We start from the raw sequence: 24377 nt of genomic DNA on the forward strand, positions 1-24377 counted from the left end.
CAGGATGGGGGCCCCTGGTGATCTTCCAGTGGGATGAAGAAACCTCCAACAAGGGGCTTCGAGGTCCAAAGAACACAGCTGTGAACAAAGAAAAGGGGGAAAATGGGGAAACGAGAAACATACGCAAAAGAAACAAAGCCAGAGACTGAATGGACCAAAGAGAGAGGGGGGGAAAAATCAAAATCAAAAACAAAAAAAGAGGTGGACAAAAACAAAGCGAAAGTTGTGTGCCAATGGTGACGTAGACTGAAAGTGAAGATTCGTGGAGAAGCGAAGACTACAACCCCCAGAATCCTTTGCGGATCCTCCGCCCCTGGTAGTCAGTCTCCTAGACGACACGAGTAAACAAGATGGCGACCTTCGGGAGCGATCCCCAGTGGCCGAAGTTTAGCCCTCTCCAGAGAACCTCGAGCGGCTCACGAAGTGGAGCCCAGTCGATACTGTCGCGCTCGGAAAGGCAGACCTGGTCTTCATTTCCCATGGGGCAGAGACCGAAAATTACTTACAGAGACTCCTCCTCCTACCTGCTCCAGGAGCTCATTCACCGGTGTCAGGAGTCAGAGGCAGACCTAGAGGGATACCAGGACAAGGAAGACGAGCTCGAGGGAGAGGACGAAGTGGAATCCGAGGAGTCCTCAGAGTCGGAGATGCTGAATTTGGAGGTATGCTTCCCCCACCCCGACCTTTTACCCCCTGACTCTTTTCTCCGGCCGTGGGGCCCTGCTACTTCAGTGGCAGCATCCCGATGCACTCTCATTAGCCCGTGGCTTAGCCCATTCCTTGGGCTTTCGCCCTCTCTTTTCTTCCCATTTCTGTTACCCCGTTTCCTCACCCCTTGTTGAAATATTTCCAGGTGTCTCCTTTATTTTTGATTGGCACATTTGGTTTCTTCAGAGTCCAATTATGCAGCAAATTATGGAAAAAATCAGTCTATCTGTATGGCACTTGTGGCTTCAACTTTGTCAAAATTATACCTTGACAATACTGTGAATAGGTACAGCTCGTCACTGACATCTCCTGCACCTTTTCCCCATGATTTTGAAGCACTCCAGTGCTCTCCCCCACTTCTAGTCCATCCTCTTTGCTCCAAGGAAACATTTTACTTTTTTCAAATAATTTGAGAAGAGCTTCCTCAAACACTTGACTTAAAAGTTTAATATATTACTTCTGCCAAGGGTATATGATACATTATCAAGGAACACACACACACACACACACACACAGAGCTCACTGTGGGAGTTTTTAGGGTGAAGAGAATGTTCCCGACATTCCCATCTACGTTGCCCCGGTTGGTGGCTTTGCCTTCCACGTTAATGCAATACCTCTTCTAACCACAACCCAAATCCACTTCTTCCTTACACTTATTATCATCCTTTCTCCTCCTTAGCCCGTTACCTGTCTTCCACCCGTTTCTGCTTCTCGTCACATCACTTCCTTCTCTTGCCTTCGAAAACATCATTTGTTTTCTTTCAAAAACAAATTAATTTGCTTCTTTTCAATAAACGGTGAGGTTTTTTCCTCTTTGTCCTGCTGCCAGGAGACTCAAAACAATATTTTTCTATATTTCAATAGTTTTTCTTTAGATAGGTTTTTCTCTCCCCTTTTCTCTTCCTTGGAATATAAATTGCCTGAAATTCTTTTCAGAAGTAGATAGGATGCAGAGAAATAGAATGTTTCCAATGTCCCCATTCTGTGATAGTCTTCTGGCGTTTTTCTTTGCAACTTTGCACCTTTCCCCAGCCTCCCTTCCTCCTTCAAGCCAAGCATGTTTTTCTTTGTAAGGCCCATTCTCTTTCACAAGCTCTTTTCCTTATTAGGCTTATGTCTCCTTATTCTCCTCTCAGTAACTTGCATTATCTTCTGTTACCCAGATTCTACCATTAATCACTTACACTTTACCCCATTTGGTTCCCTCCTTTTGCAATGTCCTTTCGTTCACTTTCCACATTTGGCCCATTTTTTTTCCACCTCCATTTTGTCTTTCCTCTCCTTCTACCTCCTTTTGCATGGGCTAGTTACACATTAGTTTTGCTTAAAGTGGATTCTAGGAAATGATTCCTTATTTTTTCATCTTGTGATTTATTTTTCAACCCTTAACAGTAACTGTTGCAAAACTGTAGCAGTGTTTTTACAGTTTCGAGATGTTTGTATGGTTTCCACGAGCTTCCACCCCAGAGGAATTCACAAAGGAATCACCAGTTCACTTTATTATTCTAATTAACTCATGCTCTTACGGTCTGGGGTTCATTAGTATCATTGTTAATCTGTCTTCAGTATGCCATTAACAAACAAACCATAGAGGGGGGTGGTTTGAACTAGTTTTTCCTTTTTTGGCTTATAGGATGTATGTGGGAAAAGTTCATTAGTTCTCCCACGTACATGCTAAATATTAATATTTATTTTGTGTTTTCACATTCTAACGCAGCTTTTTATAGTATCTCATAAGTTTTAACATACTGAATAAACTGTAAAGTTTAAAAGGAAACATTTGAACTTTTGTGTGCAGTGGTTCATTTTCCATGTGTTTGCCCAGTTAAGATTTATTACGCCACGGTAGTCATGATGATTACTGAGTTCCTGTAATGCAATTAGCATCAAACCTCTGAAGACCTTAGGAACTTAAGGGAGACATTGTAGACCAGCTGTCCAAAATCCTGTCTTCAGTTCATGTAAAGCTTCATTAGCGGTGAGATTTTGAGCATGTTACTTTACCTCTCTATGTCTCCTCTGCAATATGTGAATCATCATAATACCTATCTCGTAGGATAGTTGTGAAAATTAAATGAGATTCTATATGTAAAATACTTAGTATATTATTTATACTGATTTTTTAAAGATTTTATTTATTTATTTTTAGAGAGAGGGAAAGGGAAAGAATCATCAATGTCTGGTTGCCTCTCATGCGCCCCCTACTGGGGACCTGGCCCGCAACCCAGGCATGTGCCCTGACTGGGAATCGAACTAGCGACCCTTTGGTTCACAGCCCACACTCAATCCACTGAACTACACCAGCCAGGGCTATACTGTTTACTAATATACTGTTACTCATATAAATAATAACTTCCATGTTTTCATCTGCTAACTCCAGCTCATCAGTCTGATTTCAAGCTGATTTCATTAATTCAGCCTGCAGTGAACAAACGTTCCTCGAATGATTGCTATGTAGGAAGCTCTCTGACTCTCCAGGGCAGAGAAGCATCTGGGCCCATTGTATGTGTCTGAGCATGAAAACCACTCTTTGCCAGTAACTAATATGGGAAACAATGCCTACTGATGAGATAGGTATAAACATCAAATATAATAAGAAACTGTGTTGAAGTTCTTAATAGAGTATCTGGTATAGAGTAGATGTCCAATACTACATAATAGCAACGGTGATGGTAGATAGAAGATGGTGAGAACATGATTGAGGACTCACATGGTGGCCTCTTCCCAGGTGAGGTAAGAACGTGAGTGAATCGTAGCTACTCCTTATGTGAAGTATCACACACATGCATGTATAGCTGACAGCCGGGTGCAATGACCGTGGAGGCTGTAAGGAAAGTTGGCCCTTGTCTGGGAGGGAGGGTAGCGTGTGGGCACTGAAGGCAGAAAAGGCGCCGAGAGGGGCCAGGCTGTGGAGGGCTGGGCACTGTTGTGCGGACCCTGGGCTTGGGTCTCTGGTGGCCAGGTGGGGTTAGATCAGAAGCCGGGAGGCCAGTGGGGATACTCGAGCAATAGCCGTGGGACAGAGGCAGAGTCTGGATTAGGCAGTGGAAGTGGAAACGGAAAGACAGCTAAAGATGAACACAAGTGAAACATCTGAGATGGGACAGTTACTAACTGAACAGTAGCATTCTGGGCTGACTGCTAGGTCCACGGCATGGTCTTGGGGGCACTTTATAGCTGCTAACCGCAATGAGAAACAGGCACAGGGAGGGCTGTGTTTTGAGGTGTTATGACTGAGATCAGGGGGAGGTTCTCAGAGTTAGATGACCTGGGAATCATCAGCATTGGCAGTGGTGCCGTCAGCCAGGAAGAGACGAGGAGAGCAGGCCAGCACTAGACCCCGGGGCACAGGCCTGAAGTAGCCGGCAGACGAGGAGGACCTAGGCCAGGAAGCCGGAAAGGACTGGTGAGAGAAGAACAAGAAGGAAGAGGTGTACGATAGGGAAGCCAAGGCAAGGAAGAGCCTTGAGAACGTGGGAATGGCTTTGCTGCCAGCATGTGAAATGGGAATAGGCCTAAAACATGCTTTGCCTACCTGAGGGTCACTGGGGACCTAGGCCCATGTGATTTTTCTGATGTGGCGAAGGCAGAAGCCTAAGTGTAGTGAGTTGAAGAGAGAATTGGAGGTGAGAAAGGGGAACTCAAGGATAAAAAACGCAGCTCTGGAGGAGTTTGGGTGTTAAGGGAGACGAAAGCTGCAGATGATGGAGCATGTAGGACTGAAGGGAACCCTTTGAGGGCAGAAGGGACTCACACCTTGTTTAGCTGGAGAGTGACAGGGGAGACTGACTCATTGAAATCGCAGGGCAAAACTGGCCGTCCGTGAGCGAGGACAGCAGAAACGGAGGAAGGAGGGCCCTGAGTGCGGAGGAGGCACTGGCTCTCTCTGAGGCCCAAGCGAGAAGCGTCAGGGCAGAGGCAGAGCGCTGAGGGGCTTAGTGTCTGATCGTTTCTGCTTTGACTCTGAAGTAGAAGAGATGAGCATCTGCTGAGAGTGAGGACAGAGGAGGGGAGGCGCGTCTCTGAGGAGAGCAATGGAGAGCTGACCGGGCAAGGTGAGGAGCTGAAAGGCCGCTGGTGAATAACGGGACACAGAGCACCGAGGCCCAGCTACCAGTTGACTTTGCAGTGGCAGCGGAATGCATGGTTGTGGGGCCACTCGGCAGCTAAGGGGGAGATTGGGTGCAGTCATTCATTCACCCTGTACGTTCTAGGCACTGAAACCCACCCTCCCCTCTATGCGTCAGCTAGTTGGAACTTTGTAACATTTCCCCATGGGCCATGCTCACCTTCGCCTTTGAGATTCTGTATATGTTTCCCCCATTGCCTGCATTATCCCTCTCAGTCCTCTTTTCTGCCCTTTCTTCCCCTTTTCCGAATAACTTACAACTTTGGATCTCACCTCAATTGCTCTCTCCCCAAAGAAGCTTTTGCTACGCTCCTGCACCTCTGTGGAACTGGCAAAAAGAATGCCCTATTTCTAGTCAAAGCACCCTGCTTAGCTCAATTGTATTATTTATCAAACTCATCCTGAAATTGCTTGTGTGCTTGTCTGGCACGTGGGGAGCATGACTCAGTTCCTGCACAGTGCTTGCTGGTGGACTTGATTCAGGTCTGTGCATGCCTGTGGCAGTTGCAATCAGGGGCCAAGGAATCAGAGACTTGAGAGTAGAGACGCTGAAATTGCCCGAGGGATGCTGTTCAGCACGGAGAGAAGTACAGTCAGGAGGGGACAGGTGGGCTCTGAGAAAGGGAGGGATGAGCAGACTGGGATTCTGTTGTGGTCCAAGAACAAGTTCCGTAGGTAGTGGAGAGGATGTAGCACAGGCACTCGTGGGATTAGAGAGGACTGGAGTGCGGGGTTTGAGAGTTCTAGGGTGGGGCAGTTTAGCAGGCCGGCCAGGTTGGTCCAGGGCCCGGCTGTGGGAGTGAGGGACGGAAGTAGGGTGGAGGTCAATTCTAAGGTGTGTGCAGTTGTGAAAATACAGAATCGTGTGTAAGTGCATGTGCTCGAGCAGTAGGGATGTTGAATGGCCATCCCTGGGGACTCTGAAGCCACCCAAGGTCGAGATAGTGCATACAGGGACTGAAATGCCCCAGGACCAAAAGGGAAAGGCGTGGCTCTGACAAATGGCAGGAACCTCAAAGGAGGGGGGAGGGGGCTGAATGGGGTGTCTCACCTTGGGGATCTGGGGGAACACGGACAGTGTGGCCGGTCTTTATATCAATGGCCACCCTGCGAAGCAGACAGCTGCCTAATGTAAGGAAGGGGAGCAAGACCCCTCTTCTCCAGGAAATGGAAGGGCTGGGTCAGGCAGCCTTCAGAAGTATGTAAGTGGAAAGTTTGGGATGGGAGGTGACACCCCAACTGTATCCCTTCCCAGGCCCTTTGTGAGAAATTGGAACTTTATTTACAGAAGTAAAGCTCTCTCCCCCATCCTTTGAATGGGTTGATTGGTACAAACGAACGAAACACCTTAAGATGTGGAATTTCAATTAGCAGTAACAACTCTCATTTACTGGGAACACTTGCCATATCCTAGCCATGGTGTTAAGAGTCCTACACAGGAGAATTTTTTTCATTCTCCCCAAAACATGAAGAGAAAGTAATAATATTTCTTATTTACACAGGGTCTGGCAGAAGGAAGGCCTGCTTGAGTGTGGTTGTTAGGGTTATAATATGGGCGTAATAAGTTACAGTTTTAATTTGAACATTTCCCCTGAAATGTCATAAGGTGTGCTTGAGTGTGATATTGTTATGTTACAGAATTCCATGCTTAGGATTTTGGAATGAAAGATTTTGGAATAAAGAAGGGGTGTTATTTGTGCGGGACCCTGTAGATGAAGATGGTGAGGCTCAGAAAGAATTTTAGCCACCCAGAGTCATGTGTCCACAGTGGCGGATCCGCGGTTCAGCCCCGAAGCCTGTGTGCCGTCTCCCGGTGCGCAATCCCTGCGTCCCTGGGCTAGTGTGAATGTGGGGGAAGAGAAACTCCTTCCACCAGCACAGGCCTGTATATTGTTCTTCCGTCCTCAGTCCCGGCAGCTCGAGCGGCACAGTTGTCTCCTGAATTAATACAGAAAACCTGGAAGAGATATTTTGCCATCACGGTCTGCAGCTCGTCTTGCTTAGTTAGACTGGCGTGACTGAGGTGATTTCTGTGTTCGTGTCCTGGGGCTGATGTGCGTGTCCCCATTGCTGGTCGTTATGGAGTTGCAGGCAGCACAAACCTAGCGCTGACCCACCTCTTGTTTCTGCGATTGCTGAGGAAAGGGCGTGTGGGCCACCCCTGGTCCCTAGATGTCTGCAGACCAAGGGCCAGCCTCTATGGAAATGATTATTACCCTTTTAATAATTCTTGTAAACTGTATGCATCCAGCAAGATTAGCCAATAGGGAGCTAACTGAAGACCCGTTTTCTCCTGCAAGAATACCCGAGTTAGAGAAGCCATGGTCTTGATTTGACGTAACCAGCCCCCACGGCATGGGCAAGCAGTCAAGTGCAGTGGTTATAATTGCCCTGGGGTCGTATTTTGGCTCTGTCGCATACTAGCTATGTGGTTTCGGGCAAGTCAACCTCTGTGAGCCTTCTTCACCCGTAAGATGGAGCTAAGCGTGCCCACCCAGGGGGGTGATCAGGAGGACTTGGTGAGCTGATCCGCTGCAGGCTCTTAGCACAGTGCTGGAAAGGAGGCACACTCCATTTGTCACCACTGCTATGGATGTGCCTCCCGCTCCGCTCATTCCGGTTGGAACACCTGCCAGTCACCACCCGAACATTGATTTGATAGTTACTGATTCCGTCGGACGTCATCTGTGTGTCTTCCTGTTGGAGGGCTCAGCTCCAGGATACGCAATGTGCTAAGTAAGCACTGGATCTGCCGAGATGACTTGCTTCTTTTGTAACAGAAGTCCTCTCTGTCTGCCTCTCCTGGTTGTTTTTTGCAGGAGGAATTTGACGGGATCCTGAGAGAGGACATGGTGGCTGAGGCGCTGTCCCGGTTGGGGCGCTCAGGTTCTGGGACCGAGCAGGTCTACCTCGATCTAACGTTATCGGTGAGTATGACAAGATCGCCGCCACCGTCTGGCTACACCTTGACACTGGCCGGACCACGCCCCTCTTTTACTGGTGCGCATTGCTTTTGAGGGCCCCCGATCTCAGAGTCTTGCACTGGATGGAGACTGGCGATAAGAGTTATTTATGTAAATGTTAGACATCAAAGAGCCCTAGCTAGTCCAATAATCAGCACCTCGAATTCCTTTGTTTTCATTCCCTTCACAGTCTATTTCTTTCATCTTAAGTAGTCTATTTTATAGCAATCAATGCCTTCTTTCCAGAAGGTTGAATTTGATTCTGTAAAACTAATCAAAAACTCCTTACGAATTTTCTCTCTGATCAGTACCAGGACTAAACTTTGTATCTGAATCCGCGGGAACAAAGGATTTTAGTATTGACTTTTCCCCCCCTAAGTAAGTCAAGAAATAAGTAGCCCTGAGCTATCTCTCACTTTCCTAAAGATGCCAATTATTGATGAAAAAATGTATTGTTATTCATCAATTTGCAGGAATTCAATACTAGTCGTAGTGTAGCACAGAATCTTGGCTCCAATTTTATCATAAAAGCAGAATCCTCAGACTACTTCAGCATCTTTCCCATTTTGTGTTTCTGTCGCCCTAGCAAAATTACTCTTTCTGCTTTCTTCTGTTGCAAAGCACTAAGTACTCCTTGGAGACTTACAGAGTAAATGCAGATAGGCCGAGAAAGCACACAGATTTTTGCCGTAACACTAATGTGGCTCAAGTGTATAAAATTCATAGTGAGGCTGTTCTGTCTTGCATTTGAACTAGTAAACTAACCAAAAAATGTTAAGCTTTTTTCACCCACGCTGGTTTCATGGCCTCTCCTTTGAGATCTGCATATTAAGGCTCTAATCTTTTACTATTTTCACTCTGTAACGTTTCATGGGTGACTCAGCCAGTCAGGCAAGAACACGCGGGGAGCACCCCGTGGATGGCACCGTGCTGGGCGTTGGCATGGGAGGAAACTCCGGCAGCCAATACATCCCACACAAGCGGCTTTCAATCAATATTCTACTTGTGTATGCAGTGCTATGCCTTAAATTGATCTACCAAAAAAAAGCAATCCTTTCAATCTTATTTCAGCTACATGGACTGAAGCTTAACTGACTTTGCCACTGACCTTCTTACATTTGAGATATTACACGTTGAATTACTCTGCTTTCATAACCAGTCTTAATGAATACACGTTCGTAGGGTTGCCTGCTTTAGCGGTTCCTTCACCCCTTACATCTCAGTTATGTTACATGTTATTTTTCACTTTCTTTTATTACTTGTGTGTGTAGCTTCCCTCCTACTGGAATCATAATGTTCTCAAGGGCACAATATGGCTCTATTTCATTGCTGAATTCCTCATCATGCCAAGCACAATGCCTCGTGCGTAGTAGGTTTTCAGTAAGTATTTATTTGTAACGGTTCTAGTGGCCTTTCTTCGATGCTGTTATTGTTGCATTTGAGAACTTGCCCATAATGACACTTCAGTGGTTGGCTTTTCCTGCCTTTGACATCGCAACATAAAGAGTGATATGAGTCTTTGTTCCTAGGGAACAAATGCCCCTCCGGCCCCTGGGGAAACTCACTGGCAGCAAAACACCATGGAAAGAATGTTAGAAAACAATCCAGAGACTCAGATCTGCTTCTCTGTCACTAACCTGCGCTGTGATTCTAGGCTCTGTACACACCTCTCTCTGCCCCTCATATTCCTGGTCCCTAAACTGGGAGTCATCTGTGGTGGGGGGTGGGGGGGGAGGGAGGGGCATCTCTCAGGTTGTCTGATCAGATAAGATGATTGCGGGAGAGATTTGAAAATGACCCCTGTGAAAATGTGGGTGGTGGTAATGATCTCCTGATTGGGTGTGGACTCCCTTTTAACATTTCATTTACATTCTGAGATTTTGCTTTTTCTTCAACCAAATAAAGACTTTGGCTTTATTGCTATTGCACGTTTTTAATAAAAAAAAAAAAACGAAACTCTACTCTAAAGGGCTTCATGACACAGCTTTAATTTGCCTTTCCGTGTCGCATTTGTTCTCGCTAACAACACTAATTTTCCAAGCTATTATTTTCTTCGGAGGAATGCATTTTTTTAATGGGGCGTAGAGTCTGCTTTGAGGTCCTAGCAGGAGTAGGCTTCAGACTTTGTGCCCTCACTTCTACTCCACTTCATGAAGGACATTCTGGACTTCTTCTGTCTCGTGTTACTTCTAGGTGCTGTGGGAAGGCTGCGTGCTGACCTGCTGCAGCAACGGTAAAGTCTTTCCCCTTTTACTCTCGCAGGCTCGGGACTTAATCGACATCAGCATCCTCTGCGGATACGCTCACCTGCAGAAGTTGGATCTTTCAGTAAATAAAATTGCAGGTGTGTAATTGTCACTGTAGTCAATTGATGGATCACGGAATCATTTAACATTTTAAGCTTTACAGTGTGTAATAATATAGTTGAATGCTACAGAACTTGATACAAATGCTATTGTGGCTCATTTTACAAATCGAGTCAACGCTTTCCACGTAAAAAAAGGCTCGGATGGCCAATGGCAGCGGAAAGAGTCGGGTCAGCAAGCGTGCAGTGCCTCGCGGTGGTTGAGCATCCCGGGTGGGATGCTCGCTTTTCCCTTTCAGGAGATGGGCCATTGCTGCTGTCGTACTTCCTGAGTATTTGGTGATTCCCTTTTCTTTCCCTCTATGAGGTTATTCAGTGTAGGTGAATTCATTTTTATTCTTTTCCTTTAATGGATTTTTCATTTATTTTGCATTGGCTTCAACGTGTGTTGTATTTTATTTTGCTGCAGCAAGCGTTACTGTTTCCATGTGGCTCAGCGCACAGGAAAGGGCTTCAGGGCAGCTCAGAGGATGCCTGGAGCTTTCAGGGAGAGGCTCAGGCAGGACCCAGACACCAGGGAAATGCAGAGGGGCCCCTCAGAGGCCTCAGGGCCGCAAAGGCTTCTAGTTGTGCTTGAGGGGGAACCTTTGGAAGAGGTACTCACCCAGCCTGGGGCCGGCCAGCCTGCGGACGTGAGTCAGGTATTTCCTATCTTCCTGATTTGCTTCACCTGCTCATCCAGGACATGGTTCTCGAGGAAATCTCAGAGCTGAGGGCCTGTGCGGGCAGAGCCCAGGGCCTGCAGGTCCAGAAGGGTGAGGGCCAGAAGGTCCAGGGCCAGAAGGGCTAGGGCCAGGTTCTTCTCCAAGACCACGGCGGCTTCCATGGTGCCCTGAGTTTCACTGCACTCACCTTGGGACAGTGCATTCTGGAGGAGAATGCGGCCACCATGCTGGTTTTGTGTCTCTAAGAGATGCCCAGCACCCTGGCGCTTCTTCCCTGCCAACTCGTGGAGTAGGTGGCCCGCGGCCTCCAGAGCCACACGGCCCCAGTGGAAATAGAAGCGCAGACAGAGGTAGGTGCGGGCAGCCCGCAGATGCAGGCCGGCCAGGCGGTTGGCAGCAGCCTCCACGTGAGTGGAGTGCTTCTGACGAATTTGGGAGCTCGTGGTTGCTCAGCAGTGAGGAGTTAAGGTCCAGACACAGTGTCGGCTGGTCTTGGGGGCCGAGGGTGGCTGAGGTGTTTCCGAAGGTGGCGACTGGAAGACAGGTCAGAGGGTGGTTGGAGGCTGGAAGAGGGGGCGTCCCTGGGTCTGTCCCCTCCAAACACCGTTGAAGCAAGAGACAGATACGGGGGCTGCCGAGGGCACCGCCACATTCGCATCAACGTTTTAATCCTGGCCGTGTACTTGTGTCCTCGTTTTGAGCACCAGGGATTCACAATTAACTTTTTCCTCTATGTTTGCTGTCTCTATATATTTAGCTGATTGTTTAAACTCTTAACTTTGACATTTGGAGTTTCATGTAACGTATTTGTTGGGACACTTTGTTCATATTTGATAAAATCAGTTACATTTTCTTGAAAGCTTTATCCTTGTTTCTAATTTTCTGATCTTATTTGAAGTTAAAGTATACAATTTCTTTTCTTTGGACTTCTAAGAAAGGAAGCAATCCTTATTTCTACCCTGCTTTCTTCATAGATAATCTTTCTACTCTCTTCCTGAGTTTGTCTTTTTTATAACAAATTGTACTGATATGGTCTTCTCCGGCTCATTTTAAGTTTGTTTTTTCTTCTTTTCTTTTTTACCTCATATGACTGCAATGATTAAAAACCACTTTCATTCCAATGACTACAAAATATTCTAGTAAAATTTTTCTTAAAATTTTACCTTTGTTTTTATTTTTTATCCTCACCTGAGGACGTTTTTTTCACTGCTGCTTAGAGACAGGAAGGGGAAGGGGAAGGGAGAGTGAGAAACATCAGTGTGAGAGAGAGCGACACTGGTCCTTTGCCTCCCGTGTGCGCCCGGACCGAGAATCAAACCCACAACCTTTCCGCTACAGGATGACGCTCCAACCAACCAAGCCACACCGGTCAGGGCAAAATTTTACTGTTTTGAAAGACTTTTACCCCTTAGTTTTATAAAATTTTATTCTGCAAAATTACAAGCCTGGGAACGAGCAGAGAGACGGGGGTCACGAAGTCAAGTTCAACAGTTATCAGCCCACCGCCTGTCTCCTTCATCCATAGCTCCCTGCCCCCTCCCCAGGATTATTTTAAAGCTTCAGAAAGGCTTTTTAGTGTGACTGGCAGGAGCTCTCCCCGTACCCCACACCTCCAAGGTTGGTTTTATTGATGGGGTAAGGAATTCCAGAGCGGTGGGGGCTTCGATAATGCTAGTGCTAGGGAGGGGAGAGATATACCTTCACGCCCTTGCCACTTGAGCAAGGTGCTTACAGTTGCGAGTGGAGCTTTCCTCTTCAGAGAAGTCTTCAGTCTTTTAGGGCCTGTTTTGTTAACTCATCATGTATTTGAGAATCTCCTCCTATCAAGCACAGTAGATTTTTCTCTTTGTGTAGACAGTGTTACTGCTGAGCTGATGTAGACCAATCTCATTTTGCATCAGAATCACCTGGGGTGTGAGGGTGGGGCTGTTAAAACACAGGTGGCCGTGCCCCACCCCTGGAGTTTCGGAGGCCACAGTAGTGAGGTGGGAGTGGAGAATTTGCATTTCTAGTTAGTTCCCAGGTGAAGTTGATGCAGCTGGTCCAGGACCACACTTTGAGAACCATGGATGTAGACACGAGGTGCTCCTGCCATCTGGTGGACAAGGCGGCCACTACACCAAGTAGGGAATTCAGAGGCCTGAGAGTTAGAAGCCCCGCAACCCAGAAACATGAATTTCTCTGTCAGTGACCTAAAAGCATTGGCCATCTGCACAGTATGGAATGTGTCTGTCGCCTCTCCATCTCCATCCAAGTGGTAGCTGCTGCTGCCGCCGCTGCTGCATTAAAACAGAATTCTATGGTACAGCCCTCACCTGCCCCCAGAAAGGTCAGCTCCGAGGGGGTTAGCGGGGCTGCTGGAAATGAATAGCGTGGAGACCGCTACTGACAGGCACAGAGCTGAGCTCAGAATGGACAAATAGGCAAAACGTGAAACACAATGACGGTTTCTCCTTAGGTTTCCCCTCACAGGCAGCCCGTGAATTCCCACCACGGGGTTCTTGTTTTCCTGGATTGCCCCTCCTAGAACAATTGCATTTAAAAAGACAGGCTGAAGAAGGGTTTGGTTTACAATTGGTGGGGATCTCCCTGGTTCTGTGACCTAGAATGAGAAGGGAGGGAGACGTTATTACCTGTTTCAGGTGGAGAAACATGTCACTCGCGGAGACAGGGCGGTAATCCTCATCACATGATTCTTCCTGGGCCATTTTCAGATCGCCCCCCCCCCCATCCTGAAGCGCATCTGCTGTAAACTGGCAGAGAGGGGCACCGCAGTACTTCCTTTTTAACGTTTTACACGTAATTTCATTAGGAGAGAATATGAGAATAGTAGCACAATAGTCCTTTACTTAGTACTCGAGGTTCAGGGTATTTGCTTGGGAAAAAGGCAAAACCCATGCATACACTTGAGACACTCCATAGTCAAAGTAAAATAATTGCAATGATTTAAATTGCTTCAAAGAATTGATGAGATTTAGGATTAAGTCCAACTAAAACAAAATTTAATTTATAGCCAAGAAAGTTCTCTAACTGTGGCATTTTCAGTCTTTCTGAAAAGACCTAATTCAGTTATTTAGGGGCTTTCTCTTTTTTAAGTATATTTTATTGATTATGCTATTCCAGTTGTCCCATTTTTTCTTCTCCTTTATCCCCCTCCACTCTGCAACCTCTCTCCCTCCAGCATTACCACCCCTCACCTTAGCTCATGTCCATGGGTCGTACATGTAAGTTCTTCGGCTTCTCCATTTCCTATACTGTTCTTAACCTCCCCCCGGTGTATTTTGTGCTACCAATTATGTTCCTCATTTCCTGTACCTTTTCCCCCATTCTCCCCCTCCCCCCTGATAACCCTCCCTGTGATCTCCATTTCTGTGATTCTGTTCCTGTTCTAGTTGTTTGCTTAGTTTGTTATTGTGTTTTTTTGTTTTGTTTTTTTAGGTGCCGTTGTTGATAGTTGTGAGTTTGCTGTCATTTTACTGTTCATAGTTTTGATCTTCTTTTTCTTAGATAAGTCCCTTTAACATTTCATATAATAAGGACTTGGTGATGATGAACTCCTTGAACTTGACCTTATCTGGGGAGCACTTTATCTGCCCTTCCATTTTAAATGATAGCTTTGCTGGATACAGTAATCTTGGATGTAGGCCCTTGCTTTTCATGACTCTGAATACTTCTTTCCAGTCTCTTCTTGCCTGTAAAGTTTCTTCTGAGAAATCAGCTGATAGTCTTATGGGAACTCCTTTGTAGGTAACTCTCTCCTTTTCTCCTGCTACTTTTAAGATTCTCTCCTTATCTTTAATCTGGGGTAATTTAATGATGTGTCTTGGTGTGTTTCTCCTGGGATCCAACTTCTTTAGGACTCTCTGAGCTTCCTGGACTTGCATGTCTAGTTCCTTTGCCAGATTAGGGAAGTTTTCCTTTATTATTTTTTCAAATAGGTTTTCAATTTCTTTCTCTTCCTCTTCTTCTGGCATAGGGGCTAATTTTCAAGAGGATTATCTATGGCCCTAGTTTCTTGTTGTTTCCTTTAAGGCTGGCAAATTTTGAAGCATTGAATTGCTAAGAGCGAGCTGGGGCAGCAAGGAGGCCTGTTATTTGTTTTTTGGCTAATGTGGAAAAAGGGTGGAGGAGGTGGGGAGGCCCTGGGAAGAAGGTTCAGTTACTGGCTAATGGAGGGTTTGCTGTGCGCACGCTTGTTTCACACACGTTACTCATTTTACTCGTCCGGAATAAGTAAGATGTGTACGTAGCATAACTTAAAAATGTTCTCGTGTAACATATGCTGTTTTTAATGACTTAGTCTAATTTTTATTTTATCGGCTTACCTTGCTGTATATTTTTCTCCCCAGATTTGTCTTGTGTGAGCTGTATGCCTTATCTTCTAGAACTTAATGCTTCTCAAAATAAACTGACCGCGTTCTTCAATTTCAAGCCACCCAAAAATCTCAAGGTAGACTTTATCAGTACACCAATTACGTATGTTAACTGGTTTGCAAAGTATGTCCATAAGCAAAACAGCACTAAAATGGGAAATTTGGAGAGAATAAGAGCTTGGGGTGAATAGTGTATTTGAAATGCAGTAAAGGGAGGACGACTTACGCATCATTTATTTTGGAAAAGGGAGAAGGTCTGTCCATGGGTAATCCTTTTCGGGAGCTTTGCTGAAACCTAGTGTTCAAACCAAAGAACTAGCTGCCCTCTGTTCTCTCTCCCTCATTCAAATGCCAGTTATTTGTATGTTTTTATCGTAGCAGAATAATTTTATACGCGGAACATCTGTAACAGTTTCCCCGTGGCTCAGATTTTGCCTCCTTTTGGACCCAGGCTTCAGTTTTCTTGGGATGCAGTGATTTCAGGTCGGCATTCTCACGTCTGTGCAGCTGCCTCTGCCTTTCTGGGGCAGAGTTAAACTCCCTGGGAGCGGCGGTGGGTGGAGCAGCTCGCTCTGCAGCAGGCGGTGCCACATGCACGCAGATCAGCTGGGGTTCTTGTGGAAATGAGAGCCTGACCAGGAGGTCAGGGGTGGGGTCCAGGAGGGCGGTTTTTAACAACCTCCCAGGTGCTGCTATCGCTGCCGGTCCGTAGATTGCACGTGAGCAGAGAGGTCATAGGGTAGTGGTTTCCAGAGTTTTCTGCACGCTGCAGTCACCGGGGGAGTTTTCAAACCACTGATGCCTGGACCCTGCAGCCAGAGATGGGAGGACTTTGGGGGCTCAAATGTGCTGACGAATTTGGGGACCAGTGCCACAGGGCGTGGGATTAATGTGCCTCTACTGGACTCAGATATTTAAAAGTGTTTTTTAGGGATGGGCATCAACTATTACCTTTTATTAGCTACTGGTTTTACTTTATTTATAAACCGAACTAAGTTAGATCCAAAGTATTCTGCCGGCGTTTGCACAAATGTGGAATCTGACTTCCCTCCCACCGGTGAGACAGCCCTCTTGTTTTCCCGTCTTTGTTCACATGACTCCATTTTTATCAGCAGTGGGTTTTTTCCCCTTTGAAACCGTAGTGACTGCCAGGGTGGCGTTCCTGCCCTGATAAGCGGCCTGGGGAGCCTGTGTGTGTGCAGCGTGGTCTCAGGTTATCGGAATTGCTCCACTGCCCCTGCTTGGCTTTCCCGAGCTGCCCTAGTCCGGGAAATCAGTCAGCCCTGGAAGGAACTTCCCTGGAGCTCCTTCCCTTCACACCCTCACCTCAGCCTCTCGCAAAGACTCCACAAATGCACAAAAACATCAATAACCCCAGCTTTGGTTGTTTGCTTAGAGAAATTTTAGGTTCACAGCAAAATTGAGAGGAAGGTATAAAGATTTCCCATATTCATCCTGCCCCCCACTGGGGTGGTCCTTTCGTTACAGTCTATGAACCTAATTGATACTTCATTGTCTCCCCAAGCCCTCAGCTTATGTTAGGGTCCCCTCTTGGTGCGTCCATGCTGGGGATCTGGACAGGCGTGTAATGACAGGCCCCCACCATGGTGGCAGACGCCCCGTCCCCAGCGTTCCTGGAGAGTGGGAGCCACGGGTTGGGGACTTGAGACGGAGGCTCTGGTGTTCTCAGTGCGTCATCTTATTTAATCCCCCAACACAGATGCGAGGTGGCTGGAAGGGCCCCCTTCTGCGGATGAGGACACGGAGGTACAGAAAGGTTAGGTATCTACCAACCTTTGCTGGGAAGGCAGCAGGGCTGGGACTGAACTCGATACCTGTGACCCAAAGCCTACCGCATCCCAGCAAAGCAGGCTTGCGTCCAGCGTCCCACCCTCTTGGGAGGCTCTGCTCCCTTTTCACTTATTATCTGAGAGCCTGTGCCACCAACCAGGGAGAGCACACATTTCCTAAAGAGCAGGGACTTGCCTGTCACCTCTGTGTCCCCTAGAATGTGTTTGCTCAGTGGGTGATTTGGTGGGTACTTCCCACAAGCTCTGGAAGTCATGGGACTCCCCAGGGAGGGGGCAGAGCCCTCCCTGCCTGTTGCAGGCCTCCCAGCACACGTGGGGTCACAGGCCCAGCGCCTGCACGCAGCCCTGACGGGCGTGGGCGGATAGGTGCCACGGGGAGATGCGTGCCGTGGCACAAGAAATGCAAGGTGCTGCTGAAAAAGTGCCAGTTTTCAGCAAGCTCAGATAATTATAAATTCCCAGTTTATCACTCGTATGTAGAAGGAAAGAGGGAGCACGAAGCTCCATCAGCATGATGCCAAACTGACGTCTTAGTTCAGTCTTGACGCGCATTTTGCGTAGTTGCAGTTCGTGCGTGCGGGAGGATTTGTGTTCTGACTTGTTTACTTGTTCTCGTCGGCACATCCCGTCTCCATGTGGCTCCCACGCGTGTTTGACGGACTGTGTGTTCGGCCCCCGTGCTGTGTGGTAGTCGACTTGCCCAGGTTTCCACTCTCGCCGCTTCGGTTGTTGGCGATTTTTCTTTTTTAAAGAATTCAGCATTTCAAGTTTTAAGTATTTAAAGGATTTAGTATTTAGTGCATTGACAAAGTAGTTACAGTACATTTTTGAGGGTGGAGTCACTGTTTTAAAGGGTACAAGAAGCTAAGAATGGTGGTTTATGTAACTGCTTCATAGTTTTCCAGAAAATGCAAATTAATCAATGCAGTGTTTCAAAAAAGTTAGGATTTTTTTTCCTTTTAAAAAAAAATCACTTTTGTTTATGTTTGCCAGTAGATGAATAATTAAAGTTATTTAATGTTGTATTTCTCTAATCTCATATTTTCAAGTAGGCACAACTGATGTTGCTGAAAACGCTTTCCTGAAATAGTCCATTTGGAGGAAGGGTGTTAAGTTGAAGAGCTCTGACCTGAGGGATGAATTAGGAAGATTTTTCTGGCATTAGGAGGGTGACGTGGAGAATGTATTGAGATAAAAAATAGAAAAGGCAAAGAAACACGATCTGCGTGTACACTGAGTGAACACAGTTTGCTGGGCATTAGAGAATCGGAAGGACAGGGGGTAAGGGGAAACTGAGGTAAGTCCCAAAGGAAGACAAGGAAAGTTTACAGCTGAAACGGAGAGAGGAGCTGGAGGAGCTGCGGGAACCGAGCGCTGGGGTTGGGGCGTCTGCTCTGGCCGCAGGGAGAGGTTCAGGGCAGAGGTGAGGCAGGCCTCTGTGGCCCCTGCTAGACAGTGATGAGGCCGAGGTGGCTGTTTCAGCTTTCGTGTGTTTCCAGTAAAGAATTCTAACTCTACACCCAGAAAGACATTCTGATTCTGCATTTAATTGTGGTTAGGATGACTGAAAAATAAAGGACGACAACTGCTTCTGTTTCTTCGCAGAAGGCCGATTTTTCCTGCAACCAGATTTCTGAAATGGGCAACTTGTCGGCATACGAGGCTCTCACGACACTAATTTTGGACAGTATCCTTTGCTGAGTAAAGAGGAAAATTTGGTTAATAGACCCATTAGTAAGTGTGTGTAGACCTGACGGCATTAATGCTACCGGATAAGCAATTTACTGGAGGTATGCGACCCATTAAAATAATTAAGAATTAATAATCACAAAATGAAGAAAGATGTTTTATTTACGAAGGAATAAGACTGCAAGTCACAGCTTATCAAGAGCGTTTTATACCCGAAGAGCCAAGCTAGACAGTCATTCTAATACATGCAGGCTTATTTTTAATTCTACAACCAAATAAGTTCTGTTTGAACTGACTCCTTTTCAAATTTACTTAAACATGCACCCTATCTTATAAAAATTCAGTGTCTGAAAATCCAGATATGGCCATTAGGAAAATCAGTAATTATTTATTTTACGAAAGCATTCATACTAAACTCCCTTTAAATAGCAAGCTTCTCCATTGTATTAAAATAGGCATTCGTTTAAAAAAAAAAAACAACTTTTGATTGGCAGCCAACCTCAGGAGCAGACCCACTGCTCAAGTCAGGCTCCCACGCCAGCAGCTGTCAAGAGGGCCGGCTCCAGCTTCTAGGTCTGAAGGGGTTCATTGGGGGATCTGCGCGTTGAAGGAGCTCTCAGTCTCTTCTGTACACCAGAGACCGGCGTCCTCTGGGTGGCAGAGGACGGCGCCCTCTCTTTCTCGGGGAGTTTCTCTCTGCTGGCCCGAGGGTTTTCAGGGCGGAGTGGAAAACAAACGGACTGGCCCTGGCACCCGTTCCGGGGCTGTTGCCACAGCGCATGCACCCGTATGCTTGAAATGAGGCTGGGATGCGGGGAGGATGGAGCTACATTGGGTGGGAAAATATCTTTCTTCACATTTGATGAAACACTTAGAACAGCACCACGCCCTTTAGAACTTTGGTGTGAAAATGAACGCTTAGTGGACAAAATTTAAGAAATCTAAAAATGCCAAGGGTGGGGGAACACTGTAGATTAAAAGGATCTCTTTATGTTGCTTATGGGTATGAAATTGGTTCAGCCACTTTTTTTTTTTTTTGCCAAGGCAATTTATTTTTTTCATTTATGTATATTTTTTAATTTTTTATTGTATTTTTCCATTACCATTTAAGCCCCTTGTACTCCCCTCCCCCTGCATTCACCACACTGTTGTCCACGTACATGAGTCCTTTTTCCTTTTCGCTGGATCGCTCCACCCCCAACCTCCTCACACCCCCCAGAAGCTGCCCTCCTGCTCTCTCTGAGTCTGTCTCTGGTTCAGCCACTTTGGAAAACAACTTTTCCACTGTCTTGTGAAGTTGAGCATCCAAGTTCCCAATGACCTAGGGTTTTCATTCCTACATTTGGAAGGGTTAGCATGTGTGAACCTGGAGGCTTGTGTAAGAAATACGAATGCTCATAGCAGCTTCACTTGTGCTAGCAGAAAGCTGGAGCAGGCCCCATGCTCATGGGTGTGAGAAAGCATGAACTGTGGCGTACTCACACAGCAGCATATCACACCAGAGCGAAAGGAATGAAATACATCCCCATGCAGCAGTAAGGAGCGATCGTAATGGGCTAAATATAACTCGGGCATAAAGCCAGTGGGAAAGGGAAGAGGAAGTGGCATGGTGGGCTGTCTCCGAGAGGGGACACCAGGACGACATAGGAGAGGGATACAAGTTACTGCTGTCGTTCTACTTCCTGGGCTGGGGGCGGGGTGACCGTGACGGTGGTGGTTTTGAGAGTGTTTATTATATTTTTAAAAGTAAATAAAAAGCAGGCCATATATGTGCCAGTGGAGTGCCTATGTCAGCAAACACATTTAAAAGCCTGAAAATAAGAAATTAATTTCTTTGAACATAAGTATTCACCAAGCTTCACCGGTCAGCTGCTTCAGAATGCCCTGGATGGTTTGTTGAAATGCCTGTTGCCGCCCGCACTGAGTAGGTCTGGGGAGGTGACTGAGGTTGAGCGTTTCTAACGAGGGCCCAGGTTCCGCTAGTATTGCTGGTCTGAGGGCCACACTTTGGGATCCTCAGCGCTAAACCAGTCAGTCCTCCCTGTTCCACCTCGCAAGGCACACTTTCCTACTCCGATGGCCTCAGACGGTTGACTGTTACCTTTTTTATACTTTTTATATTTGTTCAAGCTTTCCTTAGTGGGCATATATGACTTTTCTACTTAGGGGGGAAAAGGGTGCTTTTCTTTAAAATAAAGTTAAATAAAAGTAATTATCAAAGTAAACAACACAGAACCATGATTTAAAGACAAATCATTTATTAAAGCTGGTAATACTGATAATGTGATTGTAGTGGACCATATTAATACGTCAGAATGAATTAACTCTAAGGGATGAACTTTTTTTTTTTTTTTTTTTTTTTTTTTGCTGCAAAACACTTTATTGTTTCCATTTGGTCCAAGGCATGGGAGAGGGTTCCAGGGTGGGGTTTCAGGGTTATCACTGGCTCAGGCAAAAGCCAGATACCAGGGAAATGCAGAGGGGCCCCTTGAAGGCCTCTGGGCTCCAAAGGCTTCCTAGTCGTGCTTGAGGGTGAGCCTTTCGAAGAGATACTCTCCCATCCCAGCCTGGGAGCCACCCAGCCTGCGGATGTCAGTCAGGTGGTCGCCCATCTTGAGGAGCTTCACCTCCTCATCCAGGAAATGGTTCTCCAGGAAGACACAGAGATGAGGGTCTGTGTGGGTAGAAGCCAGGGCATGCAGATCCAAAAGGGCCTGGTTCAGGGTCTTCTCCAAGGCAAAGGCTGCTTCCATGGCTTCCTGAGTTTTACCCCACTCATCTTGGGAAGGCTTCGCCACGTCCTGGAGAAGAATGCGGCCACTGCGCTGGTTTTGCAGCTTTAAGAGACGCTCAGAGCCCTCGCGCTTCTCCTCCGCCAACTCTCAGAAGAAGTGGCCCACGCCTTGCAGAGCCACATCGTCTCGGTCGAAATAGAAGCCCAGAGAGAGGTAGGTGTAGGGAGGCCCGCAGATGCAGGTTGGCCAGGTGGTTGACCAGTGCCTCCACCTCAGTGGAATAATTCTGGCGAATTTGGGAGCTCATGGTTGTTTGGCAGTGAAGAATTAAGGTCGAAAAACCGCTGCCAGCTGGTCTTGGAGGCTGAGGAAGGCTGAGGTGGTTTCGAAGATGGTGACTAAAAAAGAAGATGGAGGGTAGTTGGAAAGGAGGGGCGTCCCTAGGTCTGTTCCGTCCAAACCCTGTTGAAGCAAGAGACAGATCCCAGGACCGCTGAGAGCACTTAAGGGATGAACTTCGTCGTTTATTTTAGTCTGCTGTTGTGTCCTTTCATATGTGGGTAACTGATGATTAGTTAATAATCATCCTAAATTGCAAGATGATAAACTTTGCCAAATGTACGTAATTTACTTATTCCTGAGAAAGGTTGCAGTTTATTCTCTACCTGTAAATTCTGACTGGCTCTCTGCTTTATGATTATAGAATTATGAAATTTAACAATGATTCATAGAATTTTTAAATCCGGACAGGATTTCCGAGATCATCCAGGACTAACTGCCATGTTTATGGCGGAGGAGCCCGAGACTCAGGAAACTCAGCGAACTGTCCCCAGGATTATTCAGGAAATGGTTGAACTGAGACTAGTCTCTGGAATTCCATTGTTTTTCCCAGGTTGCAATTCACTGCGCAATTGCTGCTTTCATCCCTTCGCCATTTAAAGTGTATGCCTGTTTCACTTCTTAGAGAATTTCATTCCTATAGGGAAGGACATTTTTCGCTGGCAGGGTGATACAGATCTTTCAGGACTGGTTCGGATTGAAGCCATCGTGGCTGCTCTCCCCACTGAGAGAATCGTGATAGATTCCCAGGATTTCTCAGTAACTGTTTTCTCTACACCAGAGCCATATTTTGCGATCATAGACAAATGAAGAATAGTGAATACCGAACCAGTGAATAATTCAATATCAAGCACTGTGAACAGTGAACAGCATCACCAAAGTATAAAAAATGCATCGCTGGGCTTTTCCCTGGCTGTGAAGTCCTGTGTGCCGCTGGGTTCTCTTGCCCCATTTCCTCCAGGATCTAAAACTCCATGGAAGAGATTTAGTCACAGAACAAAAGGCCTCAGGGCTGGAATACAATATGATAATGTTGGGTTCTGGGAGTCTCTTTCTCCTGACAGTGTCCTTTTAAAATTAAAATACACCTAAGAGGATTAACCCAGTAAACTAATTCATTGGAATAGATTAGTGACTTATCAGATTATATTTCTTCTTATCCAGAAGTCCCAAGACCTAGGAAAGAACATGAAAGAAAAATGTTAGCAGGAAGGGCAAGTAATATTTTACAAAGGGTCTTAAAATAAGAAAAGAAGCGATCGGGGAGGTAAAGGTACTCCTGAAGGCTGTGAGCTCAGAGCCCTGTGCGGACCACATCTTGGCCTGTTGGCCCTTGTCACTGCTGGCAGTCACGGAACGGGACTGTGGGAGCCACCAGGGAGGAAGCTTCTGTGCCCCTGTAAAAAATAAAAACCCAAAAAACTACTTCTTTCTCAAGAACCTCATTCATTTATAGTGCCTGAAACACCGGGAAACCTATAGGGGAATGAATAGTTGGAAAGTGACAGTTTTTCTGAAATGAACTTATTTCTCCATAGAAATGTTCAGTCAGTTCCTACTCCTTGTGCTGTGAGCGACGGCGACAGTAGCTGCCGAAGCCCCTGTTATGATAGAAGGGGCGCATCTGTATTTCTCCTCCTTTGGCCCTGGCAACATTAACGCCATGAAACAAGCCTCGCCGTTCTGGTCAAAGCCAAGCAGCTGCATGTACCAAGGGGACTGCGTTTAGCCTCTGACGTGTTGGAAAATGAGTGTGTACGCGCTCAACAAGCCTGCCTTGTCAACTCCCGTTACCTCTCCGTGGCGTCAGGGTTCCTGTTTCCTGGCTTTCTGGTCCTCGCCTGCCCCCCGTGGGACTGCTTCCCGCTCAGCCACCCACGAGCACGTGTGACACTATATACTCTGTCGTGATTCACGGGATCTTCGTTTCAGTTGGAGCGCAGCCGCCAGCACTCAAGTGCTCCTGAGACAGGACCTAATGACTGTTGCTGAACCCAGACAGATGGCCATTCGAAGCTCCTCTTGCCAAAGACGGCCTCCTCAGAGGATATTTTATTCCACCCGTAGCTGTGTGAGAGTTTAATCTCCCGTTTTCTATGTTCCACCTCCTTTGTTACAATCCATAGCTGCACAGACCTGGTCTCTGTTTCAGTAACAGAACAATTACTTAAATCGCCTGAAGAAAATGGACGCAGAAGGGAGCATAGTGTTAGTAAGCATGGATGTGTATTTGCAGAGCCATTCTGGCAGGAAGCTTTATGAAAGATTTGAAAGTGCGTATTGACAACAAGCAAACCTGTTTCTGCCCAACAACTGAATCTGAATGGAACCAATGAGAAAAACCTAGGAATTTCTGGTTCATTTGGCAACATTTTCTCATCATTGCTTCTGGTTCCTAACTTGCCTCTTTCTGCAGACTAGTTCTTTTCAGAATCGATCCTGGCCTTGAACCTTCCACTTTGTGCTATTGGCCGAGTGGTAGAGGCTGCGATCCCCTGGCCTCACGTGCTTCTAAGTCAGTAAGGACACAGTGCCCTATACTGTAGGTGTTTTATGGCTCATGCAGCTCATCACACCCATTTCCTAGTTGTTTTGCACAA

The 24377-nt window shown here is 46.6% G+C and overlaps 1 protein-coding gene across 3 annotated transcripts in view; it reads left to right on the forward strand.

Annotated features, from left to right (window-relative positions):
* Positions 1–335: 335 nt before the first annotated feature.
* The window catches only part of LRGUK (leucine rich repeats and guanylate kinase domain containing), a 96357-nt gene continuing 72315 nt past the window's right edge, over positions 336–24377 (forward strand). For all 3 annotated transcript variants that reach the window (XM_045191145.2, XM_053926663.2, XM_053926662.1), the window contains exons 1-5: positions 336–662; positions 7657–7764; positions 10063–10144; positions 15180–15280; positions 18620–18701. In XM_045191145.2, coding sequence (XP_045047080.2) covers positions 351–662; positions 7657–7764; positions 10063–10144; positions 15180–15280; positions 18620–18701 — 685 coding nt within the window. In that variant the 5' untranslated portion in view covers positions 336–350. The remainder of the gene's footprint in view (positions 663–7656; positions 7765–10062; positions 10145–15179; positions 15281–18619; positions 18702–24377) is intronic.

The sequence above is a fragment of the Desmodus rotundus genome, chromosome 6, assembly GCF_022682495.2.
Source record: "Desmodus rotundus isolate HL8 chromosome 6, HLdesRot8A.1, whole genome shotgun sequence".
Taxonomy (NCBI): Eukaryota; Metazoa; Chordata; class Mammalia; order Chiroptera; family Phyllostomidae; genus Desmodus; species Desmodus rotundus.